The sequence below is a fragment of the Phodopus roborovskii genome, unplaced genomic scaffold (assembly GCF_943737965.1).
Source record: "Phodopus roborovskii unplaced genomic scaffold, PHOROB, whole genome shotgun sequence".
In the NCBI taxonomy this organism is placed as follows: domain Eukaryota; kingdom Metazoa; phylum Chordata; class Mammalia; order Rodentia; family Cricetidae; genus Phodopus; species Phodopus roborovskii.
In genome coordinates this window covers 308363-329201 of record NW_026125295.1, presented here as the reverse complement: position 1 = coordinate 329201, position 20839 = coordinate 308363, and the positions used below count along the sequence as shown (strand labels likewise).

Below are 20839 nucleotides of genomic sequence, written 5' to 3'. Positions count from 1 at the left end.
CCTTTCCACATCCTTCCCCAAACGCCTTAGAACAATAGTCAGATTTAATCACAACAACCCCAATTTCCTGTAATAGCTACTGTTTTCATCACAAAATACCTGACAGAAGTAATTTAAGGGAGGAAGGATTTATTTTGTTTCATGGATTCATAGGATCTCAGTACATCACAGTATGATTTTAATTGCAAAGTCCTTTAAGGAGGTGATTAAATTAAAAATCTACTAATGTCCTGGCATGAAATGGAGATTAAGGGACACAGGGGTAAAAATCCAGGATGACCACATAAAGATGCTGCAAGAGGGTGGCCATCTGCAAACCAAGAAGAAACCTTCTCTGCCAGTACTCTGATCTTTGACATCTGGCCCCCAGAACAGCAATACATTGCATTTCCATGGTTGAAGTCTCTCAACCTGTGGTTTCTTGCTGTGATAGCCTGCTCTGACTAATGCAGCTGCCAACCCAAAGACTACCCTTAGTGAGGTCGCTGAACCAGGGCACCACACAGGGTTCCCAGGAACTCTCTGATACAGCAACTTCCTGAATGTTTCCTGAGCACCCTACTCTGAATACTGTTCTGAGACATCATCCCCGTGGTAAAGACAGCTAACCCTGCTGCTACAATCTTATTTTCTCTGCCTGCTGATAAGGAGGTACAAAGAACAGGCACTTAACGAGTCCTTAGAAAATGGAGGTGACATCTACTCACTGTTCAGCCATATTTGGGTCCACTGAATCCGTTTCAGTGGGAGTTTCAGGCAAGGAGGAGCCAGACTCTTGCACCTGGCACAGTTCTTCATCAGTGATGATGTCAAACACAGCGTCATCGGGTGGTCTGCAGACTGAGTTAGCTCCTGGGTGGTGGAGGCAAAGCAGAAGAGAAAAGGACACACGTACCATTATGCCTAAGACTGGGGATAACATCGGGAGGTGGGGTGCCGCTATGCAGAACAAGCAAATGGAAAGCATTTTAAACCGTCTCTGAACTGACTGCTGGCTACGCAGGTACGAGAGAAAAGACTACTGGTGCATTCCAGGGAAACAGAGGGACAGAGGGACGACAGAAGATTTTGAATATACAGCCTCGAGACCTCTCTCAAAGGCAGAGTAGAAGCTTCAACTGTTTCCACATCCTCTAGGACCCTTATTTAGAAGGAAAACAAAATCCACCAAAGCTATATCAGATAAGAAACTAACAAAGAAAACATATTCATCCAACGAGACCTTGCTCCATTAGACACAGTGAAAAATAATCTAAAGCAGATTATCTGATGTGCATCCCCTCCCCAATTCCGATCCACTGTTGGGCAGAAGAGAACCTCTCTTTGTCCAGGGAGCACTGGATCTTGCCTTTGGCCTTGACCATTCAATAAGCAGATCACTGTGCCAATCAGCTACCCATAGATATGTATCATGTTTAATATAATGTCTGAGGCAGAAGGAGACCAAAAAAAAAAAAAAAAAAAAAAAAAAAAAAAAAACAGACAGAAAATGAGAGAAATCAAAACAAGTAATCTCAGCTCCCTAACATGGTGACACTTTGTTGTCGATGCACGCCTACCAGTGAGATACCCTAAGGGAATTTGGGCTACTTAGTAAGAACAGTTTAGCTGTCTTCTGCTTTAGAGGTAATGTTCTTCTTCTCAAGTTTCTGTAAGAGAACTAGAAGAACAAACTAAAATCTGTTTTCTGAGGCTGACAGAGGACGTACAAAAGAATGCTTACCAAGGGAAAAACAAGGGCCAGCGTAAATGGAAGCTATATCACGTTCATGGATTGAAATGGACAACCCTTTATTAAGATGTCAAATCTCTCCAAACTGCTCTCTAGGTCCAATGAAATCCCAATGAAAACCTCATCATGATTCATTTTTACAAACTCATTCTAAAATTGATATGTTCAATAAAGAACAAAGCTGGAGGGCTTTCTTTACTTGTCAGCAAGATGCATTAAGAATCTATGGTAACAAATTGGACATGGTGGCACACGCCTTTAATGCAGCACTGGGGAGGCAGAGGCAGGCAGATCTCTGTGAGTCTGAGGCCAATCTGGTCTACAGAGTGACTTCCAGGATAGCCAGGACTGTTTCACAGAGAAACCCCGTCTCACCACACACACACCCCTAACAACCAAAGCAAAACCAAAAAAAGAAAAAAAAAAAAAACCCAAAAAAACAAAAAAGGGGTCTATGGTAACCAGCTAGACATGGTGGCACACACCTTTAATTGAGGCAGAGGCAGGTGAATTTGAGGCCAGCTGGTTTAGACAGTGAGTTCTAGAGAAATCAATTCTGTCTCAACAAACCAAAAAATACCAAAAATGAAACAACAACAAAAACCATAGAATCTATGGTAACCATAAAGTAAGGAATTGGTGGAAAGAAAAGGCACACAGACGTACAGAATGAAACAAAGTCTAAACACAGACTCAAATGTATGAGGTCAGTTTTTTGTTTTTGTTGTTGTTTGTAACTCGCTTTTGGCAAATATACAAAAGCATTGTGTGTGTGTGTGTGTGTGAGAGAGAGAGAGAGAGAGAGAGAGAGAGAGAGAGAAAGAGAGAGAGCACACCTGGGGATTCAAGATTCAATCTAGTAACTTTTGCATGCTCTGCCACTGAGCCACACCTCCAGCCCCTATAGGATGGCAATTCTGGGGGAGAGAGGGGAATTAGACTTTAACTAATGATGCTGGAAGTCTAGACAAAAAGCAAAAACAAAACCACCCAATATTCTACTTATATATGTGGTGGCATACCTTTAATCCTAACACTCAGGTATCAGATGCAGGCAGATTCCTGAGTTTGAGTTCAGGCCAGTCTGACCAGAGTAAAAGGAGAGCTGGGCTACAAAATGAGTCCCTGTCACAATCAAACTACTCACTCAACCACCAATTCACCCAATCTCACCCCCCCCCCAGAAAAAAGCCCCCAAAATCTAAATTTTTAAAAGCAAAACAAAAACAAAAACCTTTGACTACAGGGTAAACAAAGTTAGATACATATAAAAACATGATATAAATATTACTTTATCAAAACTACAACTTCTACTCTCTAAAAAAGAAAAGCTATAAATTGGGAGAAAACATATATAAAACATATCTGATAAAGAGCACATGTACAGAGCCTGTAGGACTTGCAAACTTCATTTTTCAAAAGACCGGGAAAGATTTGAAGACCTCAACACCGTGTGTGACAAACAGGAGTCCCACTTGTGAGTGGCAGGTACCACTGACGGTACCATTGAAAGAAGAGAGGAACAGGGTTCTGAAAGTCTCTTAGGCTGCGTCCAGGCTGAGATCAACTGCAGCCATCAGTGATGCCTGAACAGAGAAAAGCCCCATGTCTGCCATCTCAGCTCCGACCCTTGGCTCTACACTTAAAGAAGACAGTCTGGGTCACCTATTAGGAAGATGTAGCAGGAATCAAACCCTGTGTCTGCTTCCTGGCTGAGGTGGAGGGCACAAAGAAGACATTCTCCTTGACTATTAAGAGAAAGGGCGAAAGCTATTGAAGGCACAATTGCTGGTTTTACATTACCATAGGGCAGATAACGTATATCAGGAAGGAGGTCCCGGAGGACAGATTCTTCAATATATGGAGTGTATTCTACTGTAGTTATGTGTGCATACACACTCATGTTAAACCACAGTCATGGCAGGGAAAAGTTACTTGCTTATCAACCCCTATAATATAAAAAAGTTTTAGCTTGGTGGTAGTATATATATTTAGCATCTCTTAAGACATCTAAGTTTGGGATGCATTGAATGAAGCTAGCTCAAGCTAGCTGGCCACAGTAAGAAAGCAGGAACATCTATGAACCCAGGAGGCAGGGTTCTGACCTTGGTTTTCTATAGCCTGGGAGCCTGCTTCAGCTGGTGAAACCATGGGGCTGGGCTCTCCCTGGCTAGAGCCAGAGCCACTGCTATCAGGAGATCCAGGGCCTTCGCCAAACTTCTGGAAGCAGGCTCGGCAGCAGCGTTCCTTCTTGCCGCTGGGCTTAACCACTGCATAGTTGTTACAGCAGTAGTAACAGAAGATGCGGCCACATATCCTGGGAAGGAAACAAGCACAGGCTGTTGAGAATGGTGTGCAATGGATTGTGCATCCCTGAGATCTGCTAAAGCACCAGGACAGGTTTCTGTGTTGGGTTCCTGATGGCCCATGACTCTTGAGTCCTGGCTCTGCCCTCAATGGAACATGTGCTATAAGCCCATTTCATTAAGATAGCAACAAAACCATCATGGTGAGCTTAGTAGAGAGCTGTTTGCTTCCATAGGTTGTGAAGGCAGGGAGAAAAGGTCTGACTGACATCAGGCTATACGTGTGCATTCCACGTTTACTGTCTGGAGGGGTCTCTAAGAGAGCACTTAGCTGTATCCAATTCCCAATCTGCCCTTGCTCTTTATCTATCACTTCCTAGGTGCTAGAAGGATCTGTGTTCTCTGGCACCATCTGCATTCCCCCATAGGCTCAACGACAGCTAAAAGGGTTGCTGGTCTCTGAGTATACCACAAGCCTGTGAGCTCCTTTAACCCCACCCACATTTCTCTTGGGGCAGTGCTGGTGGTGGGGGGACCTTGACCTTGAGTGTCCTGCTAGGATCCCAACCAATAATACATACTCTTCTCCTGCTTCCCTTGGTAAACAAGCAACGTGCTTTTCCTAGAGAGATAGTCACGTGCCCACACTGATCTCAGATCCCTCACCCAGAGCCACCTGTCCCGATTCCAGCCAGGTGAGCTGTATGATACTAACCTGCAGTGGTGCCGCCGAACTATCCAGCTGAACTCCCGTTTGCAGTCATGGCAGTGGCTGGCTTCCATGTCCCCAACACATTTCTCTTCAGCACTGAGCTTTTGCTGGAATTCCAGTGCATCGGACTTCTGCCAGAGAGCATCTTTGTCCCTGCAATAATATCACATTTTAAGAATCCACGAGAAGGAGAGAATGACCCCTCCTTCATTTCAGAAAGCTGATATCAAATGTTGCAAGCCACAGAAGTTAAATCACTTCCCTTGTAAATGCCCTCTTCCCAACTTGAGGAACCCAGAACATAGGCTCTCTCTGCTGACATCTCCAAAGGCACCCCAGAACACTGGTTCTTTGACCCTATGTATGTAAAAGCACGTAAAAGGCACATGATCTATACAAAAGGCTGTGTCATCCACAAGGAATTGCCAGCACTGATATACCACTCAGGTATGTAACACTAAAAAAAAAAAAAAAAAAAAAATTACTACTGAAAGTAGTATTTCACTGAATTGATAATGGCCATGCTGTGAGTGTGCATGCAATACGCAGTTTATCTGCATGTGTGTCGGTGTACCATGCTTGTGCAGTACCTGTGAAGTGTGAAAAGGAATCTGATTCCCTAGGATTGCAGTTAAAGATAGCCTTGTGGTTGTGGGTGCTGAAAATTAAACCCAGGTCCTCTTGAAGTAGGTAAGGGTTAGGAACACAAGAGATGGCTCGCTTTTTTCAAGGATACCTTATTTATTTATTTATTACTTATTTATTTGATTTGGTTTTTCAGGACAGGGTTTCTCTGTGTAGCTTTGGAGCCTGTCCTGGAACTCACTTTGTAGAGTAGGCTGGCCTTGAACTCAAAGAGATTCACCTGCCTCTGTCTCCCAAGTGCTGGGATTAAAGGCATACACCACCACCGCCTGGCTAAGGATACCTAAATTATAAGGAGATATAAGCTGACTCATCTTCTGGACCAGCTTGTTCTTCTAGCTAGTCCACGGCACCTGACCTTGATATCCGTAGGAAGCCAGATCCTCACGCCCTGGACTGTGAGAATGCTACTTGGTGTCTCTATCACCTTCCTCAAGAAGATACCTGGAATCCTAATGAGTTGAGTAGATCTAGGCATATTACACTTATGACTGCTGCTACCACCACAAATGGAAGTAAGTGAGATCTTATCTGCCTTGGGTTTTATCAAGTGTCTCTTGATACATTCATTTTTCAAGGTATAGATGTGTAAGAGCTCTTGGAAGCTGGGTGTGGTGGTACACATTTTTAACACCAGAACCCAGGAGGCCGATAGGCAGGTAGATTTCTGCGAGTTGGAGGCCAGACTTATCTACATAGAGAGTCTCAGGCCAGTCTCAAAATCAAATACAGCAAAACAAAGGAAAAAGATTTCTTGTCTTGGAAATCTGATATGGAGTGTTCATAGATAAATATGTCTGGGTTTTGCTTCAAAGCAATCTAGAGGTGGGAAAACAAAAGTGGCCACAGGTTGATTCCTGTTGAGGTTGGATGATGTATATTTACTGTGACTTGACCTTGCAACAACCAACCAACCCCTCATGTGTTTGATCTCTTAGCCCCCCAGAGCTAGTGGTGCTATTTGAGGCGGCTGTGGAACTTTTGGGATCAAAGGCATGGCTGGTGGAGGTGGGTCACTGGAGTCTCCACTTTCTCATCTGCTAAGACATGGAATATTACTACGGCCTTAAATTCCTACTGCCATGGACTGGACGAATCCTGCTGCCACGCCTTGCCTGCCAAGACCGAAAGTGTCTGGACCCCGAGCCAAGAACAAATTTTTCCTCCCTTAAATTGCTTTTGTCAAGTGTTTTGTCTCAGAAAGGATGGATGGAAGGACAGAAGGAAGGAAAACACAGTTACGATATTTTATCTTGCATATTTGATTCTTTTAAGAAAAAGTTAAAGTTGTGAGTGACTTGCAAGCTTTTAACAACCAGGGCATTTCACATAAAAATCCAGCTTCCCATGTTCTGTCTTGGAAAGTTAAGACACCATTGCTATTTTTGAGTGGCAAGAGTAGATAGAACACACTGGATCCCTCAGAGTCCCTTCTGCTGCTGGGTCCCTACTGGGGGCACCGATCCCGATCCCGGGAACGTGGGGCAGTACAAAAGGGGAGGGCTCACTGGAGATGGCCAGGAGATGGAGAAATGACCAGTTACTCAATGTCATTTTATTGTCAATCTTTGTAAGGCACCCAGAGTTTTAATATAATCCTGCAGCCACACAAAAACCATAAACCACTGCTGTGGTCAGGGAGATTCAGTCTTCAAGACCGCCAAAGCCTAGTTGGATCCTGCAGACATACGGCTCCCTGACAGCATACCATTGGGCAGACCTTGAGGAGAAGGGCCCATTTCCATCAAACTGCCATTTTCAGAATTTTTCCCCCCTAAGAAAAGCCAATCCTAGGACAGGGCCCCCACTGCCTGACACTCACTCACCTGAGCAGCTCTATCAGCCGTTCCTCAAGGTATTTCTTGGTTCTGTTTAGGTCGTCCAGGTCTGCAAGCATCTTCTGGTCGTTCCTTTCCCTGTTTGCCACCTCCTGGCAGAGTTTGTTATAATATTCTTGGATTTTTGTTGTGGCTTTTTCAAGTTCCTTCTGCGTTCTGGGAGAGGGGAAATGCATTTTCCTGGTTAGCGCTGACATTCAGCTTCCTGGAATCTCTGGGTCCTCTTGGCCTTCAATGAGAGGTCCCTGCTGCCCTCTGGGTCTTTCCCCTCTTATAGTGAGGCATGACCTGCTCACAGCTTATGCATTATCCCAGAATCTGAGACTCTCTCTCTATCTCCCCCTCAAAATAAAGGGATATTCTGGGATGGCAGAGACATTCCAGGATGCTAAAATACTCAGTGAGTGAGACATGATACTCCTGTAAGAATTCCTGGATAGGACTGAGGCTGGGAGACCCAGACGGGAAAAGATTTATGGGGTGGTGATGGAGGTTGAGCAGTGGTGAAGAGTCAGGACATAAGGGAGAGGTATGGTCTCTCAAAGGCAGTTATAAAGAGGGCCCTTGCTCCCAGGGGTCTTTGGGACTCTGCCTTGAGGAGGGTGTTGGGATCTACCTGTTTTAAGTCCTCCAATCCCCTGGAATTCTGATCTAGGCCCTGTGGAATCAGCACATAGCAGAGGGACTGGCGGAGCTGGCTGTCTGCCCAATCCCCAGCATTCCACCTGTAGTTTAACTATCCCCTTAGGTGGCAGTTTCTAAGGACATCTCCAACCCCATGACCCAGTAAGGTATTTGTAAGAACTCCATTAAACCGAAGTTCTCTCTTCTCTGGAAAGCCTACACTGGTCACATACTTTCCAGCCAGGTCTAATACATAGCTAGCAGAGGTTATCAATGTCCACAAAATGATTTCAGGGCACATAACACAAAACATCAAGGGAAGTCTGATCCTAGGCAGATGAACTGTGCAATTCTGAGGAGCTAAAAAAAAAAAAAAAAAAATCCTGAGATCCTTCACATAACCATTCTTAAAGCATTTTGTTTTGATTTTTTTAAATGGCTCTGGCTGGCTTGGAACTTGCTATTTAGATTAGACTGGCCTCAACTCAAAGGAATCCACCTGCCTTTTGCCCCCAAAATGCTGGGATTAAAAGTACAGTGGAGCTGACCTTGCTGACCGGCTGGCAGGTGACTTCTCCCCTCCCCCCTTGCATCCTGTGAAAGTGCACAGGAGATCTGGCCCCGCCCCTCCTCTGCCACGTGCCACGTGGTGGAATGGAGACTTCCCCATCCCTTCACCACCTGTGATGGGTGGGAAAGCTAACCCAGGGGTAACAGGAGCGGGAGAGTCAGCCCTGCACCTCACCCGCCCCTACCCGTAGAGCCGACCCTCTTTGGGGTGTGGGGGAGGTAAGCTGGCCTGGACTGCATGAGAGCTGGCCCCCACTCCCACCAACCATGTGGTGGCACGGGCGAGGGAAGGATACCCCACCTCATCCCTTGCCACGCAGTCGGTAGCCCAGGGACATTAGAGCGGAGAGCGGGTCCTGTGGATGTGAGCAGAAGGGCAGCACCCGCCCCAGCTCTCACATGCCATGTAGTGATGATACAGGTGGGGGAAAGCATGGCCTCACTCCCCACCCATTGTTAACTGCTGCAGGCGGGCGGGACACCTGGCCTTGGGAGCGAGAGATCAGAAGAGCAGGCTCTATCTCCAGCCAACTGCAGCAGCTGAGAGAGAGGGCCCTGTAACCTGCCCGGGGAAAAAAGGTGGAGCTGGCCCTGGTAATGTGAGTGTGGGTGAGCCAGACTAAGGACTTGAGAGCAGAACTGGCCTGGCCCTGCTCCTCGCTGCCTGCGGCACTGGGCACTGGGTGCACCGGCTGGGGCAGTGCTGGAGAGCTCGCCCTGGCACAATGAGGGAAACCTGGTGGGCTAACCAACCCAGCTACCACCCAGGCCCAGAAACATGGCTATGGGTTAGCCTACCTCAACATCCACCTCATCTATAAACTGCTGGGGGTGGCCAGACCTGCAGATCCACAGGACAGCAGGGTACCCAGAAGGAGTTCCCTGAGGGCCCAGTGTCTATAGAGTAGAGGAAGCCAGAGGTCTAGAGCCACAGCAATGACTGCTGCAAAGAACACACAAGGAAAGACGTATGCACTAAGGGTGCAGCGGGAAGAGGGCGCAGCGTGTGGGGAGGGCGTACTGCGTGAAGCTGGTCCACACTACAGCTTCTGTGCCAAGAGTTTCTGTTCTTCTTTTTCTTTGCTTTTGTGTTGACTTGAGGCTATACGTTTACGTTTGGGCGTGGGGGTGGTGGTGGGGGTCACAAGGGCAGAGAATGGAGGAGAGGGGATGGGAAGATGAGTGAGTGGGATTGGGATGCATGATGTAAAAAAATCACAAAGAATCAATAAGAATTTTTAAAATAATGTGCCAGCATACCCAGCTTTCCTTCTTAGAGTATTTAAAAATACCAGTTCAAATGTGTTCTGTGTTTAAATCACGTGAACAAGACCTAGCTAGGAGCTGTAACAAACGGGCCCGTCACTGGGCCTCTTCCTTCACTGGATCCAGACCCACGCAGGAAGGCAGGTGGCAGGAGAGAAAGGATGGGTACAGGCTCAGGACAATCTGGTACACTAGCTTTGGCTGGTGGCGCCCAAGGGATCCTCTCCCGGATGAAAGGTTCTCAGCAAGCTCTAGCTATACTAGCTTGGCCCCACCTCCAAGTAGGCTCAGGTTCACAACTCCACATGGCCTCAAGCTGAGGGTGATAAACTGAGAAGCTAAACCCTTTCACAGGACTACTGGGAAGACTAAATAGGTAATTATAACTCAGATATCCCTAATTTGGAAGTCTGAAATCCCAACTGCTCTAGGATAGGAGAATGCCCTTCTGCCCCCCAAGCCTTTCGGCTTAGGATGCTCAGCCTGCACACGCAGCACATAGAACAAGCCACACTGCAAGCTGGACTCAACGCTTGCTGTTATTCCCATTAGTCTCATGCTCTAACAGCGCTGCTTTCAGTTTTCTGGAAGCATGCAGTTAGTGTGCACCTTGCGCAGGTAAAAAGCTCTGCCAGATGAAAGGCCCCCTGCCTCCTGTGGACTATGGTAGGAAGATGGGCTGACTTTCCTATGGCAAGCTTCTGGCCCCTGTGCTCTCTGATGGCATGACTTTGGCAACATTTCCCCATCTAGCAGCACTCGTGGCTGACTTTCCACTCTCTGAAGACCACCAGTGGCTGTATGGGTGACCCGTGACTGACCTTTCTAGGCTTATTCGAAGAGTAGCACTTTCTTCATCTTTGTGCTGCAAAGTGGCCTGGCACTCTGCAAGGTGGCTGCTGGTACAGTTCAGTTTCTCCTCCGTGGCTGCCTTGGTGACCTGGTATTACAGGATATCCAGGAGAAGACACAAGCGTACAAAGCTTACCCTCCACGGAAGAAGAGATTGCTAGGCTACCCACACTTCCTGACAGGGCCACTTCTAAGGGAAGGTTTTGCGCTGAAGTTCATGAGGCCAGAATCCTATTTGTGGGTATGACCCGCTCTCCAGTGGGACCAGTGCCACTTCACTGGCACTAGAGAATGCCTACAGGGGCGACTAAGAGCAATTTCCTTTAGCCCAGAGTCTAGGGAGTGGAAGGGAGTCATGACATAGCCTTGGGTCACTGTCTGAACAAATGACTGCACTCCGAGGAGCATCTGGCAACAATCCAGTAAAAGCAGACCAGGCCCCCGCTTCCTTGATAGCACACCTGCCAGGCTCACCTTCAGTTCGCGCACAGCCTCCTTAGTCATTTGCAGTTGCCGGCTTTGCTCTTCAAGCTGGGCCCTGAGGCTCCCACACTCTTCATTGGCTGCCTGGATAGGAAGAGGAAGGCATCGTGAGAGAGAGGTTCTTGCTCTGGGGCTCCTTCACCTTTATCACCCAAATGGTTTCTCAAAACAGAACTGCACCGTTTCCTGAAGTGGCTGCTCAACAACAAGCTTCTTCTCTGCTGGTAACAATACTTGCAAGTTTACAAGGGAAAGAGCCTCGGCTTGTTCCTCAAATAGAATTAACTTCTGGGGTAGGGAGAGCATAGAGGCCTAGGTACAGACCTGCTAGGACACACGGAAATCAACGTACCTGCCATTCTCTAGCCCTCCTCTCTTCATGCAGTATCATGCTGATCTGTCTGCTTTAAGGGACTTGCTTTTCTAAACTGAGTCAGTCCCCTATGCCCTTGTCAGCCATCAGGACTAGAGCCAGGACTGGTGACGCTTTGGAGGATGGGGCTCCAAAATATAAGGCAGGGCTAGAGGCTGAAGCTTATGTGTGGAAGGGGTTGAACACAAACATACAAAAGGGGAAGCTACAGAAGGGCATGTGTACTCTGAGCTGCCGCCGCCCGCTGCCCTGTGGGGATATGGAAATGGGCTGTTAAATCTTATGAGAATTCAAATGAGGTCATACGACTTAATTTGTGTACATCGTGATCTGCCAATGTTGGCTACCAATTTTTAAAAAGTTCTGTTGTGTGGGCCAACATCTGCCATGGCCAAAGTAGGGGCTGTTGTAATTTAAAAAAGCAGCATGAGAGATAAAGACACCATACGACAGAGCTTTTTATTGGGGGAAGGAGAAAAGGAAAAGGGGGGAGAGTAGAGAGGGTACTGACCTCTGGGGACAGGAGAGGCGGAGGGGGAGAGAAGGGGGAGAGAGGGGGGGAGGGAGGGGAGGAGAAAGGTAGGAGGGGGGAGAGGGGGGAGGGAGAGAGAGGGAGAGAAGGAGAGGGGGAGAGGAGGGGGAGAGGGGGGGAGGGAGCGAGAGGGGGAGAGGAGGGGGAGAGAGGGAGAGATGGGGGGCACAGGCAGGGGCCCTGTTAAAGGGAACGTTGTGAATGTGCACAGGTGGTGCTCTTAGTGGCTGCAGCTGAGGGCGCATCCTGTCAGAACCCCAAGGGCAGGCCAGTACAGATGCCTGAATACTAACGGGCTTCTAGATGAAGGCATCACTCCCCAAGCTCTGCCTGATGTGTTTCTGTAAAGAAATGTGAGCGACCAAAGTGGACATTCTCTGGTCTTCACCTTTTTCTTGCCGCAGGGCCATCTAACTGTAGAGCCACCAGGTATACCTCAGAGAAGTGGCTAGAGCTGGGCTTACTTACCTTCAATCTGTTCTGGTAGCCCATGATCTCAGCACTCAGCTGGAACTTGAGGGCGTCTCGCTCCTGGTGTGCAGCCTCTTGGAGGCTCTGGGTCAGCTGCTCAGCCTGGACCAGCTGTGCCTGTAGACCAGAGAATGAACTAGCTGCCTCCTCAGCTGCCTTTAGCTTTTCCTGCAAATTCTCCCTCTCTTGCTGTAGTCCCATCACTTGGAGCTCCAAGCCCTTTCGTTCCTGTAGCGCTGCCTCTTTTGAGTCCTGGAGCTCCTGGGCCAAGCTGGCCAGGGCCCCCTTCATCCTATCCTTCTCGGCTGTCAGGGCACACACCTGTATGCCAAGCTCAGCTGTATCTGTGTTGGCTTGGTGCAGCTGGTCCTGTAGCTCTGCATGCTCCAGATGGGCTCCGTCAGAGCTGCACCTCACCTGTGACAGCTCTGCATGCAAGACTTGTAGCTCCTGCTCCTGCTTCTGGGCCTTGCAGATGCTCTCCTCCTGCAGGATGCCTTCTCGCTCTGAGCACTGCAGCAGCTCCTGAACGTGGGCCCTGTTAAGGGCTTCATTCTGCGCTTTCAGTTCTTGCACCAGGGTCTTGTGCTCCCCCAGGACGGCCTCAGCAACACCCAGCTGGCTCTGTAACTTGTCTCGATCAGCTAGGGCCACCTGGAGCTTGGCCTGGAGGTCCACCACCTCGTTCTGTAACCGCTGGGCCTCCCCCTGGTGAATCTCTAGCTGTGCTTGAGACAGGGCCAGTTGGGCTGAGTTGACCTGGGGTAGGTTGAGTCCCTGGTGGCCTTTTTCTGCAGAGAGGACCTCAATCAGCTGCATCTGCTGCTGGCACTGGTTCTCCAGAGCCCTGAGCTCCTGGTCCTGGGCCTCTGTCCGAAGCCGGCACTGGTCTGCCTCTTCCTGCAGACGCTGGCACTCACCCTCCTTACTTTGCAGGGCAGCCTCCTTCTCTGCCACCTGGGCCTTCATAGTCTCTTTGGCTTTCCTCACAGCCAAGAGACTTGCTTCCATCTGGTCTCCCAGGTGCCGGATGCTGGCCTGCTCAGCTTCCAGGGAGGCTAAGGAGCCCTGGATGGCTGCCTCTCGCTCCTGCAGGGCCTTGTAGTCAGTCTGTAAGGCTTGAAGTTTGCCTTCTAGGAGCTGGTTACGCACAGCCATGTTCTGCAGCTCCTTCTGCAGCTCCTGGTTGACCTTCCCCAACTTCTCCTGGTCCACCCCTGGCACTGTGGTATTGCTTACATGCTCTCTGGGGAGGTACGGCTGCCCCTCTTCTGGCATCTCCCCAGTCTGTGGTGGGATGGAGCTCAGGGAGGCCAGGGCCCCACGCACCTCAGCTAGCTGCTCCAGTGTGCCCACTTTCTGGCTGAGATAGTCTCTGTCCTGCATAAGCCGCTTCTTCTGCTCCTCCAGGTCGCTCACAAGCTGACTCACCTGTGCTAATTGGGTCTCTAGGAGTTGCAGTTGCCATGCCAGAGACTTGGCTTCCTGCTCCAGGAGCTGCTTTTCTTCTCGATGATGCTTTTCCTGCTGCCTGGCTTCTGCCAGCTCCTCCTCCACAGAGCTCAAGTGGGCCAGGGATTCCTGTAGCTGTCGCCGGAGCTGAGCTGATTCTTGCTTCTTCCCAGATAGCTCTTCCTGAAGTGGGGCGACATCCTTCACTAAGTGCTCTAGGCCAGCCCGGGCCTCCTCCTTCAGCTGTAGTTCCTTGGCCAGCTGCTCTAGCTTGATACTCTGCTGCCTGTTTAGTTCCTGGGTCTTGCTGTTCTCTACTTCTAGGGCTTCAAGTTTTCCCTTTAGTTCCTGGAACTTCTGGGCCATGTCAGCAGGCACTGGCTCTTGATGAAACTTCGAGTTCTTCTCAGCGCTGGCCAGGCAATCTGAAAGGCTGGCTAGGAGTTGGTTCTTCCTACCCAGGGAGTCTCTCACAGCTTCAAGCTCCCGTGCCACAGCCTCAAGCTGCAGGGCGGAGTGGCTGTTCTCTTTCTTGTCTGCAGTCTGCTCCAAGGCCTGCAGACTTGTCTGTAGTTTCTTCACTGCGGCCTGAGCAACCTCCCCCTGCTTCTGAAGTTCTGCCATCAGGCCCATGAGGATAGTGTGGTGCTCCACTGAAGGGTGCACCCTCTCCTCGACCTGAAGCTGCTCCCCTGACCTGCTGATCATCCCTCGAAGTGCCTGGTTCTCCCTGTCTAGCTGCTGGACATGTTCTTGTAGCTGTTTCTCCCGAATCTCCAATTGGTCCAGCTCCAGCCGCATCTCGTCAAAACCTTCCAGTGCTTCATTGTTTAGAGGACTGTTCAGGTCAAAACCAGAGGCCATCTCCTGAGTCTGAGAGGAAGTAAGAGACAAGAGGTTTTAGGGTGAAGCTGCCCAGCAATTAGGATAAATTTTTGTGTTTAATGAAAAGTAGAAGTAAAAACAAAGGGGTTACCTCAACTTTTTAGAAGCTATTCGAAAAACTAGACCTGCCACAAGGTCTGAGCACATTCAGGGCCCCACAAACCCCTCGGATAGGCTGACTCACATCTCTATGCAGCCTCTATCAGCTTTATGAGCTTAAAGGACATTGGTTTTTAGAAAATCTAAACTCAGCTACTCTGAAATTATGGTTAACCCAGTGTGTTATACTCATAGCAGTACCATGGCATGACAGAAATCACAAAATGAGGTCAGAGTAGTGTTTTCCTATCCACCCATATAATCAGTTTTTTGAGACATGGTTTCGAGACATGTGCACCCCTAGCTGTCCTGGAACTTGATCTGTAGACCAGGCTGGCTGCACAGAGATCTGCCTGCCTCTGCCTCTTGAGTGCTGTGATTAAAGGTGTGTACCACCAAGCCCAGCTCATCTTTTCTATTTTGAATACTCTATATATAATGAGCATGTTTGTACTGCAAGTACATTTCTATTATATAGTTACAATAGGTTCACATTTTCAGTACTTCCTGATCTGAAGCTCCCTTTCACTTGCTCCTCCACATAGGACCAGGGTGATTTTATTACCCCTCTTCAGAAGAAAGAGCTGAAGCTTCTAAAGTAAACGATTTCCCTTTAGTTGGATGCTGGTAGATGGCAGGGTCAATTCTAACTTCAGTGCTAACATGTATCTTGTAAGATACTTTAAAAGCATTTTAAGAGTTCAGTTTTAAAAGGATCTAACTTTTATCTGGCTATAAAAACCTAAATTCCAGGGCATAGAGGATATAGTTTAAGGGGTTATATCACTCTGATTAGAAGAACAAGTATTTGAAAAGATTACCCTTGAGTTGCTAGGGGAAAAGACATACCCTGGTCACCCTAACAGGGTACTAACCCCAACCTTCCTGACATTACCTGCAAGTAGTTGCTCACTAAACTGCTCATGCTGGAGCTTCGGCTGGGGGGTTTCCATATGTAAGCAGAAGAGCCAGTGGCCAGTGTTCTCCTGTAGAGCCACAAAACAGACACAGTTGTATTCAGATAAGAAAACAACACACACTCAGGCGCACACACACACACACACACACACACACAGAGACAGTGGTGCTAACAGTTACTAGTTACTAGGCAACCAGGTAGTAGGAGGATATGGCCTGGATATCGTTTGAATATGTCTACTAGAGGGTTCATATGTTGGTCCTTAGAATGGTGAATGGTCATACCGAGAGATGGTGGAACCTTTAAAAAATGTGGCTAATATACGCCCTTAGATCAACTGGGGGTATGCTTTCTGAAGGCACTATGGGATTCCAGCCTGTCTTACTATTTGGGACATGTGATCTCTTACTTCTGCATAAAATACACCCCGCCTCCTCTCCACATGACACTACTCTGAAATGATAGTCAAGGGATGACGTTGCCAGAGCTTGGGCCATGATGCCCAGGCCTTCAGCTTCAAAAACTGTGAACTAAACAAGCCACCTTCTTTATTTCCCCCTAAAAGGAAAACTTTCAGACTATTTTCTTTAATTTAGAGATTTATTTTTATGTGTGGTATATGTATGGGGGGGGGCAGAAGAGGAGACCATATTCGCTGAAGCTACAGTGGTAGGTGAGCTGCCTGACATGGGTTCTGGGGTTTGAACCTGGGTCCACTGGAAAAGCAGGAAGCACTCTTAACTGCTGAGCCACATCCCCAGACTAGAAATGTTTTTCCTTTATAAAGTTGGTCTGCCTCAGGTTTTCCATTACAATAACAGATGGACGAATGCAGGAGTACTCTTTCTTAGATGGACACAAAGAGGAAACCACACTTCTCTCTGAAGAGCAGATCCCCATGGACTTGAGGCATTAAGCTACATTGCTGAAGTTTAAACTTCATGCTAAGGGGGTTAGAGATAGACTAGCAAGTTAAAGAGTGCTTGCTATACAAGCATGGAGACTGGGGTTGGGGATCCCAGCACCTACGTAACAAACCAGGTAACCCAGACACCCTGAAGTCCCATCTCCAAGAGAGGGAGAGACAGGGAGATCATGTGGGTGTTCTGAGTTCAGCTTCAGGAAGACACCTTGCCTTAAAAAAATAGGTGTAGAGTAATAGAGGATAAATGGGGCCCTCCTTTGATATCTATGCACATGCACACACACACACACGTATACGCACACAAACAAATGAATCTAAATACTACAGCTTCCTTTTATTGTCCAAAAAAAAAAAAAAAAATCCCAGGAAATACATTTTCCAATTTTTAGTCGTTTCTTTGAGTTTTAGGTTCCTGCCACACAGTCTATTTGCAAAAAAGGACGAAACAGCATTCAACCTAGATTTTTTTTTTTTTTTAAAGTCCTACTGTACTGAGAGGCTCGTCTACAACATGGCCATATGACTGCACTTCATATGGACACACTGGACAGAGCAACTATACTCTTGGTACATTATCACTGTGGAAGATGGAAGACGCCTAACTCCACCAGGATGCCACACCTGGTTATGGTCACTTACACAGCAGAATGTTCTACACCATGGGTCTGCTAGGCTGTAAACATTTTGAGCTTGTGAAATAAACAGTGTGTACCACAACTACTCCTGCATGAGATCTGTCACAGGATATATAAAGAGATGGGCCACTTTACTTCACATTCTTGCTTGTACCCTACGGCCACAGAACCACAAGTGTAAACACAAATAAAACTAAACAATGTGAAACGGCAAGAAAAGGCAAGGACGAAATAGCAGCTTTCTCATGATTCACTGTGTAACATTTTTAAATTATATATAATGTACACATCATCATAAAATATTTATGGATTATATATATGTATGTATGTATGTATGTATGTATGTATGTATATATTGAAAACAAATCCTTGCTACTGACATGCCTCAACCATAGTGCTGTGCTTACTTCTAGAAAGGAAGAAGGAAAAAGACAGCAGAAAGGTGGGGCCTTAGTTAGAGAAAAAAAAAAAAAGAATGTATCATATAGAAGAAAGAAACTAAGTATCAGTCTGAAAGGTCTCCCATTGGGTAAATGAAGCTCAAAAATGACAGACTATAATCCACTGAACAACAACAGAATAAAACAATCCTCCCCAAACAAAAACAAAAACCCACCACGACAAAACAAACAAACAAACAAACAAAAAACAAAACAAAACAAAACGCCTCACAAGTCAATACTGAGATAACTGAATAAACAAATGGGGACGGCAGAAAAAGAGTTGTGAAGCTATATGAAATTCAGTGAACATCTCTTTCTTTAACTTTTTAAAGTAAGCAGTTCCCCCAGAATACCTGGCAAATGTTGGCCAGGCGGCATCCAGGTCGTAGCCTCTTGATGCTAGATCAAACTGAACCTCAGTCAGCTCATATAGTTGACCCACAATGTCAGAGCTCAGCTTTGGCTTCAGAAAGGGGCTTCTTGCATAATACCAGTCACTGCAGAAAAACATACATTGCGTGAATTGAGGAGAAACAAGGATAAGCAAGAATGAATGTACACAAGACCGTCCTGTATGGTTCCACCTCATCAAATCCAGTAACTCATGTTACTAAAAAAAAAATAAAAAAAAAATAAGCAAACCATTTTATCTTTCACTGCTGAACTAACCATAGGTTCTCAAATAAGCTTTCTTTGCCTCAAAGAAACTGTTGCAATTATCTGGATGTTTATTATTTACATGACATCTTTTTTCCTCCAAAGAATCTGAGATATTTAAATCTTAATGACTTGCCAAGAAAGTGTAACTGTAGGAGACAGGACAATTCCTTTGTGGAAGATAACCTCAGCTTTTATTCCTTTCGTAGAATCCAACAAGACACACTGGGATCACTTCTAACTTCTGTTCAGTCATTAAAGCCAAGGGACAAATGTCTATCTAGAAATGTTATATGCACGTTATTATTGTGGTTTATCCACTTCACAGGAAGCAATAAGAAAGTTAAAAAGATAGTACTAGTAAGTCTAAAGAATTACTTGGCTCATATTTGCGGTCTGTGATACTGAGCTGTTTATGGCAGTCTTTACCAAATACATAAAATATACTCTTCAAATCAAATGTGCAAATGTTTTTAACTCACAAGCCTGTCACCTGTGTAAGAATGTAATCAGCCTCAAAGGCAACAAAATAAAGCTAAGCATTCGCTTGTTATTTTTAAATTCAGAAGTCCTTCCTTTCATTGACTCAAATATCTAGGGAGAGGCGTAGCAGAAATAGCAAAGGAATGCTGGGCAGCTCCTAATCTGATGCTCCCTTACATTTACTCACTCAGGCCCAGCCCTCTCCCTCTCTTACTGTTTCCTGGTGAGGCTGCAGCACTTATGAGGCTGACATATGGGCAACCTGGATTCACAGCAGTTGCCCTAAGGTCTCCAAGGAGCCGTGACATGCTGGTGGCTCTGTGGTAGGTGGGGGTCCAGGCTGAGTAAATGAGGACCAAACAGGCAATCCTTGTGGGAAGCAACGGAACGCTGGCTCCAATGAGCCACCACCCATCAGGAAAAGACGTGGCATCAGGACTTAAGAGCACTGGCTCTAAGCTCTAGTGCCGCAGTCGAGCACATGAGAGAACCAGAGAAAGGTAGTATTTCCCCTTCTTTACCACTTTTACCCTACACGCTCAAAGACTGGTAGGGAGGACCAAGAAGAATGGCTGTGGAAGAAACTGGAGGCACCTGCCACTGGTATTCTGGTTTGTCTGGCATAATTCCTGTTCATCAGTGCCGGGTTAAGCCCGGCACAGTCTCGTAATTACCTGGTCACTTTAGTGTTCATGAAGCACTGCTGCAAAGTGTCTGCCAGCCTCTGGTGCACCAAAGAGTAGCGGATGAAAGCTCTGCCTTTCCCCAGAGACGTTCGGAGCTGAAAACAGATTACATTGAGGTGAACACCTCCTTGTGAAGGATTAGCAAAGGCCACAAAACAGGACAAAGCATGCCATCCAACCTTACTCTTGACACTAGCAGCCCTCATACTCTTCAAAGGACACGGAACATCTGGCTCTGTCACTCTAGAGCGAAGCCTGAAGTGGGTGGGCTTACCACAGGCCTCTACCTGAGAATACTCTGCAGCAAACATGTGAAGAGAGGTATGTGGAGGAGAATCAAACACCTGAACCTTGAGTGGAGTCCTCTTGCTCTTCTTCCTATCAGAATCTCTGAGTCAGACAGAAACTCCTTGATTTAATCTGGAGTAAGGCGTGAACCCTGAACGTAACTGAATGGCTTCTCACATAGAAACTGTAAGAGGTAGGGATGGTAAACTTGAGTGGCGCTAGGCTAAAGGTACTAGGGGGCCAGGCTCAGGGAGAGAGAGGCCTCAGTGGCTTGGTTGGGACATACGTAGAAAAGGGGAAGGACAGAGAGAGTGGAGTCGTGTAAGAGGAGCTCTGCACGTGTGGGTTTTCTGGCCCATCTGGTCCCACGGCCCTTGCCCCAAATGAACACAGGGATGCTATGTTAGTTATAAAGCTGTTGCCTAGCTCTGTCTTAATTGTTAACCCATTTCTACTAATCCATGTATTCTACATGGTCTTGGTTTACTGGAGAATGCCCGACCTGCAACTCCTTTTCCTGCTACATGATTACTACTCAGCGTCTCCACAGAGAAGGGAGCGATTTCCTGTTTGTCCTTGCTTATATCCCAAGTCTGCCCAGCTATGTCATTTCCTATCTGGCCAACCAGCCCATCAATAGGAGAAACAGACACAGAGGGATGCTTAACAGTCTCCTTTGTCTCCATCAAACCTTCATGTACCTGTTCCTGCTTTCCTTATTGGGCTGGTTTCTCTCCAGACAAGCCAACTCACTGCACTGAATCGATGCGCTATGGATGAGAATAGGGTTTTCCAGGAAGTTCTGTCACTCGGGAGTAGATGTCATAGAGAAGCCCAAGTGTCCAGAACTCTACAATGACTTTGATGGCAAAGCCATATAAAAGCGTGAAGGGATCCACCTGAGCTTTAGTCACGGGCAGACTCTGCAACGGGGCTGCAATGCAGGAAGGACCCTACAAGCTG

The 20839-nt window shown here is 47.2% G+C and overlaps 1 protein-coding gene across 2 annotated transcripts in view; it reads right to left on the bottom strand.

Annotated features, from left to right (window-relative positions):
* Positions 1–20839, bottom strand: part of Fyco1 (FYVE and coiled-coil domain autophagy adaptor 1) — a 64850-nt gene that overhangs the window by 20933 nt on the left and 23078 nt on the right. For both annotated transcript variants that reach the window (XM_051201324.1, XM_051201333.1), the window contains exons 5-14: positions 19577–19683; positions 18116–18259; positions 15736–15826; positions 12402–14729; positions 11020–11112; positions 10515–10633; positions 7222–7389; positions 4754–4903; positions 3838–4049; positions 708–852 (exon numbers count right to left, since the gene is read on the bottom strand). In XM_051201324.1, the coding sequence (XP_051057281.1) occupies positions 708–852; positions 3838–4049; positions 4754–4903; positions 7222–7389; positions 10515–10633; positions 11020–11112; positions 12402–14729; positions 15736–15826; positions 18116–18259; positions 19577–19683 (3557 nt within the window). The remainder of the gene's footprint in view (positions 1–707; positions 853–3837; positions 4050–4753; positions 4904–7221; positions 7390–10514; positions 10634–11019; positions 11113–12401; positions 14730–15735; positions 15827–18115; positions 18260–19576; positions 19684–20839) is intronic.